At 43.3% G+C, this 6,198-nt stretch overlaps 1 protein-coding gene across 4 annotated transcripts; it reads left to right on the top strand.

Moving 5' to 3' along the window:
- Positions 1 to 488: 488 nt before the first annotated feature.
- Positions 489 to 5,946, top strand: irx6a (iroquois homeobox 6a). 4 transcript variants are annotated; one of them, XM_035167163.2, is made up of 7 exons: positions 489 to 980; positions 2,192 to 2,426; positions 3,183 to 3,292; positions 3,515 to 3,807; positions 3,951 to 4,628; positions 4,886 to 4,997; positions 5,393 to 5,946. In XM_035167163.2, exons 1-6 carry the CDS (start codon positions 967 to 969, stop codon positions 4,990 to 4,992), a joined length of 1,437 nt encoding a protein of 478 aa, XP_035023054.1. In that variant the 5' UTR covers positions 489 to 966; the 3' UTR covers positions 4,993 to 4,997; positions 5,393 to 5,946. The 4 variants fall into 4 exon arrangements, with proteins under 4 accessions (XP_035023054.1, XP_035022948.1, XP_035022973.1 ...); XM_035167057.2 differs by having other exon boundaries at positions 2,142 to 2,426; XM_035167082.2 differs by having other exon boundaries at positions 2,044 to 2,426.
- The last annotated feature ends 252 nt before the right edge of the window (positions 5,947 to 6,198 follow it).

The raw sequence follows: 6,198 nt of genomic DNA, 5'->3' as shown, positions 1-6,198 counted from the left end.
ATCACTGGTCTATTGACCTGCCAAATAACCCCCCACCCCCTCTCTCTAAATCTCCCCTGCTACAGGACCCTTCTCTCTAATAGAGAAAGATAGAAACATCATCGTCATTAACTTCGGGATGGACCTCTGGCCATGAGTGCCAGAGGCAAACAAGGGGTCGACATTAAAAAACAGGAGGTGTTATATTTATGCAATATATGTAGTACATAAGAGAAGTGATTATAAACGAAAATCTTTTTTGTATAATACTCAAGAGACTTTTAGGAGATTCTTATTTGCCTATAAAATAAACTGTATTATTCTGGACGTGTTTGTGTGAATACTGGTTAATATATCTACAGTTTTTTTCTAATTTATTTATCTACACAATGATTTCCATATGACCAACTCTCACACTGCTGTCTGTATCTATGGCAAATCAGTGGGAGAACTGTGTTATAAAAGCGGGACAAGGCAGTGCGCAGTGCACCTTAAGAAAACCCTGCGTTGGACGTGATTGGCAAAGACATTATTCTATCCTTGGTACCCTGCCGTTCCGGGATTACAGTGACGTCACGCTGATACCCTTGCATGGACGAATGCTAAAGAACTATGGAGCCACAAATAATAGCACAAGCAGAGTCCATATCTTGCAAGTCTTACGTTATCCTTTAAGCCTCCTTCAGCTAACACAACAACAACAATTTTTTTTTTTTTTGCACTTAATGACGCTTAATTTCATTTCTTTATCGGGTCCTTTGGGGGGGATTATTCATTCATATAAAACAATCTGCAGCTGGTGCCAGCCCAAAAGTCTCCCTCCTGTGAGTGAAGTCATCTATTATTGAGCGAAAGGCCGTGCGTGGAAATGTGTGTAAGACGGTGGATTTGAAGTAGAATTGGTTGCAATCGATCAAGGGTGAAGAATATTGCTGATGGTAACAAAAGAAGCAGCTATGTCTTTCTCGCAATTTGGATACCCATACAATGCAACTTCACAGGTAAGACCCTCTGCTCTTTTTATTTCTACTAACTTTTGAGCAAACACATACATTGTTTATTTTTGCACGCTTTCTTCTATTTCCCTGAACCCTTTTCTCTTGTAAGAAACATGTGTGGATGAGTGACTGCTGTGACACTATTGACAGTTGTTTTTTTTTTCGCGTGCTGCAGTTGTTGTTGAAGCAAATATCGATATACACGCGCCCGTGTCCAATTACACTGAATTATGAATGAACTCACGTGTTTTTTTTCTGATGACAATAGAGATGAATGTCACCTATTGCGCACTGCGAGGTGTAATTGGGCTGTAGCGCGTGCTGTGGCCACACACATTCGCAAACTTTCTGTTTGAAATTCGCTGGGACATGTAGACACACTGGATTGGTTTTATAGCTTTTAAAACTTGGTAAAAGTGGGTTTCTTAGATTTTCAGACACCTTTATAGCGCATGATGACAAGTTGGAAGAAGCTGAGGTGGATGGGGGGGGACAGCTGGCAAAGTTGTCAGCCAACTTTTATCTCGATAATGTTTTTAATGTTTAGAAGATAGAATGTAAAATTCTGATCATTTAAATTCACAACAAAGTGGAAATTTACTTGACAATGACATTGATTCATATTTTTCTCATCCTGTCCAGAAGTTCAATTTTGAAAGCGATGATAAACTGGAACAAGTCACTTTTACGCACGGATTACGCACATCTCCTTTCGTAATATTCACTGTAAAATGTCCATTATATGATGTAATTTGCGTTCATATGCGGTACTATTTTTTATTAAACACGAAAAAGGACTAATGTTGTGGCATCGCTTATTGCACTCGTTTCAAATACAAGGTATTATCTCTCTCCATCCAGGAATCATCTTTAAAAAAAGTGACTTACCTTGAATTAAGGCAGGTCACAAGTTAAAATAATGACACCTGATTCATGCTAATTGTTCTCATGTGCATCAGAAACAAACGACATCTCTTCACATTTCTTCGCTCGATCGTTTTTAGACTCGACACTACTGACTGCACAACTTGTTTAGATGTGAGCACCTTTTTTTTTTTTTTTGCAGCGCACCAGCCACATTCATTACAGCGCTTGTCACAGACATCCAGATATAGGAGCCGGCACAGCCAATGACCATGTCTGTCCACGATTCTCTTCATGCAGTTTTTCGTGTCGGCAAACCCCAGTACGACTTGCTGCGATTCGATTTCCAGGTCGGTGTCTGACGGGACGGCGGGAGGCTCCCAGACCGCCGCTGCCGCCGCCGCCGCCGCCGCCTCCTTCTGCTGCCCGTCCTACGAGAACCGGCTCCTGGCGAGCAGCCGGACGGAGCTGAACGCGGCGCTGGGGATGTACGGCTCCCCTTACGCCGCCGCGGCCGCCGCCAGCCAGAACTACGCCAACTACTTCCCCTACAGCACCGACCCATCCGCCATCTACTCCTCTCTGGTGGGCTCCTACTTCAGCCTCGATTTGATGCGTAAAGAGGGGGGGAGGAGGAGAGGAGGGGGGCTCAGGCTGATCGATCAACAGTGTTTTTTTGTTCAATCAATTTAACGCATCCACCACGACAAGCCGTTTAATCCTGCAGCCAGTCGTGTCTTTGTTATTCTTTGAAACAAGTTGCAGGAAAAGAAACTGTCACTGAGGTGAAGGGCAGAATTGTCTCTCTTCAATCTGATGGCATGTTAATATGAGAGAGTGATCCTCCTTATTCATTTATTACTTGTTTCAAAATATTTGCACTTGTGTCTGTTGCTGAAGAGGAAAAAGTAAAATTAAATGATTCCACATTCACTGTGATGTGAATAAAGGACTAAAGGACTTGTTAAATGGGCTTTTTGTAGCAGCTGAAACTTTTCTTTAATTGTTTTGGTATTTTTTAAACTTTGAAATTTACTGTCCATGAAAAGGCTGCATATAGTTGACCTGAAAACAATTAAAAACGTCTTGTGATGATCAGAAAATAACTTAAGAAATACAAATATAAATTAGTATATTATACATTAAACTTGTTAAATTATAGTTAACAATGAAAGGTTGATGTCATTCCTGGGATGTTATGTCAGTTTGATAGTGAGACTGGGTTTAAAAAGAATTAAGTAAGAAATGTATGTAAATCAAAATTCATGAAAATGTTGAGCAATAAACTTGCAGTCACATCTCTTGTTGCACTGTTATAACAACCCTCCTTCTATTTTACAGAATCCACAGTATGACATCAAGGACAGCACAGCCACTTTACACTCTGGCATCACTCAGACTGCTGCATACTACCCTTATGATCCTTCACTGGGACAGTATCAATACGACAGGTAAGGTCTGGTCTTTTGTGGTCATTAAAAATATGAGTAATACCAGCTTGAGTGAACTTGGTAAAAAAAAGTATTTCACCACTGATCAAAGCAGCCATTCACTTGTGCCACATGAAGTTCAAAGGTCAGAGTGTTACCGCATACTGATATCTGCATGGAGAGAAGTGTGAGTAGTCTGATATCCTTCTCTAACTGCACTAATGTGTCTGTTTCTGTGTCCAGGTACGGGACAGTAGACTTTAATGGCACGGCCAGACGGAAGAACGCAACTCGCGAAACCACCAGCACCCTGAAAACATGGCTGTATGAGCACCGCAAGAACCCCTACCCCACGAAGGGAGAGAAGATCATGCTGGCCATCATCACCAAGATGACCCTCACCCAGGTGTCCACCTGGTTCGCCAACGCCAGGAGGAGGCTAAAGAAGGAGAACAAGATGACCTGGTCACCAAAGAATAAGGCCAGTGATGACAGGAAGGACGACCTGAAAAGCGACCAAGACTGCGTCACCAAAGGTAACCGAGTCCAAATAGAACTTTGGTTTCTTACGTAACTTTGAGCAATATAGGTGCCGGAGCAAAAAGGTTTCTGAGCAAAGTACGTCACTATAAATCTACTAAACTGTGTTGCCTTAAAATCTACTTTCTACCACCTGCAGATTCTAGTGATTGCAAGGATGAAAAGGATCTGCATCTGAGTGATCTGGACGACATGGACGGAGATGACTGTGACAAGCTGGACAGTGACTCTGAAAAGGGAGCTGCAGACGAGCAGGACCTCCAAAGGGCCATGGCAGTATCCGGAGTCCCTCAAAAAAGAGACTGCAGCTCTGAGCTGCAATTGAGTTTAGCCAACAGCTTCCACGCATTCCCCTGTGCCATTAAAGGCCTCACCACTCTTCCTCCTCTCCCATCCGACTTCCTGGATCCTGTGGAGTCCAAGGCACCCTCCTCGACCGGCCCCACGGCAGGAACTCTCTCCCTGTCCCACTTTGAAGCATCGGACAAGCCGCGGATCTGGTCTCTGGCTCGCACGGCGGCCTCAGGGGTCATACTGAGCCCTCAGCAGCACGGCTCTGAGCTGAGGACAGGCAGCTCAATCGGGGACTGCCAGCTCCAGAGCAACAGGCTTAGCGGGGCTCCGATGGGACAGTGTGGGGGTATGAGAGGCCTCCATGAAGCCATCAGCGTCACCAATGCTGAGAGCCCCTTCTCTGAGGGCTCATCCTTGCACTCGAAAGTCTACGGCACTGGCAGCTACAGTCACAAGGGCCTCCAACTGCACTGCTCATCCTATGCTGCACTCCAAGACACATGTCAATACTCCTCCATTGAAGGTTTGTGATGTTTCTCCTCCAATTTTTAACATACTCTATAAGAAGGGATAAAACTGGTTTTAACTCTCCCCTGTTATACACCCAGACAGAAATAACCACCGTTTACTACATCAGCTTTGACAAAAATGTTAAAGCATTATTCCTTGTGATTCTGGATGTATAATATACAATTTCTAAGGTTATGAAGTGAAAAGGTTGTGCCAGCCTGCACCCTGTGGGCCAGTTTCTTAGATGTGCTTTTATTCGGGTGTGTGCAGGATTCTCTGGTGGCAAAGCAGAGACGCAGTCGTCGGACCTCAGCGAAGCCTGCGGGACCGTGCAGGATGACAAGGTCACTGCATTCAGGACGGTAATGAAGAGGTGAAGCAGGTGGGCATCTGCACTGAGCCGAAAGGAAGCAGTGCAGCCACAACACACACACACACACACACACACACACACACACACACACACACACACACACACACACACACACACACACACACACAGGGCAAAGAAAAACACACTTACTGGTGAAAACACTGATTCTCACCTGTTGTTAAATATCTGTTGTTTACTATTATTCTATCTAATGGCGGCAACATGAAAGGTTGCCAATATGCATGATGTCACAACTAAAGTATATAAGGACCTAAATATCAAACTAAATATGAACATTTCTACTGCAATAATAATATATATTTTAAAATATTATTAAGAGAGTTTATTCCCTCTCATTTTGTGAGTTTATTATAACTACTGCTGTCATGTTCTTCCCCTTATAGATCTCTGGAAACTGCACCACCATAAATAAAGGGACATTTATTATGCACTAAAGGACACACTGGTAGAGCCTCAGTAGGACGCATGGGAGCAACCTGGCGCCGCTGCAGTGAGAGCTGTCAAACTGTGGACGTGGCCATCATTTTGCACAACATTGTTTTCTATGGTGTTCAAAGACTTTATGCAAAAAAAATTCTACATGCAAAGGTATGAAACTGGCCAAGTGAAAACGGCCGAATTTGTGTATGGCAATCGTGTAGTGTAGCAAAACGTATTTATTTCTCTGTGTTTCTCTGTATTTATTCTTTTTTTTGTCATGTTGTCTGTTTGTCTGTTAATTATTTAAATGTGTTTATCGGTTGGATTCCTTTAAGTATTTGTGTTATATGTTCAACTGTGGCTTCGTGTCATTTTGCCTGATGTAAAGCTGACTTTAAAAGGACTGGGTCCCCCTGTGACTTTTGGAGATTTGTTTTGTCATTGTGTTAAAAATGTGAGCTTCTCCTGTGTTTTACCGTGAATGATTTTTTTCTAACAATACAACTTTTTTCCAAGAGTTTTTCTGTGTCATGGTTATTCATGCATCGGCCAATTAAAACATTCGCAGAAGTGCATTTGATCAAAGTTTATCATCTTGACTCGGTGCGTAAAAGGCGCTGCGCCCATGGAGGGTCATAACGCAGAGGAGGACGTGAGTGAAATGCACAAGTTGCGGAAGAAAGGGGGACATTATCTCTCCATTGTCGGCGTCTAATCGGAAGTGGCATCAAACACTTTGTTACTGTTCAGGCCGAGCATGCGAGGCAGG

This window comes from Hippoglossus stenolepis, chromosome 1 (assembly GCF_022539355.2).
Source record: "Hippoglossus stenolepis isolate QCI-W04-F060 chromosome 1, HSTE1.2, whole genome shotgun sequence".
In the NCBI taxonomy this organism is placed as follows: domain Eukaryota; kingdom Metazoa; phylum Chordata; class Actinopteri; order Pleuronectiformes; family Pleuronectidae; genus Hippoglossus; species Hippoglossus stenolepis.
This window is presented reverse-complemented; position numbering and strand designations above follow the sequence as displayed.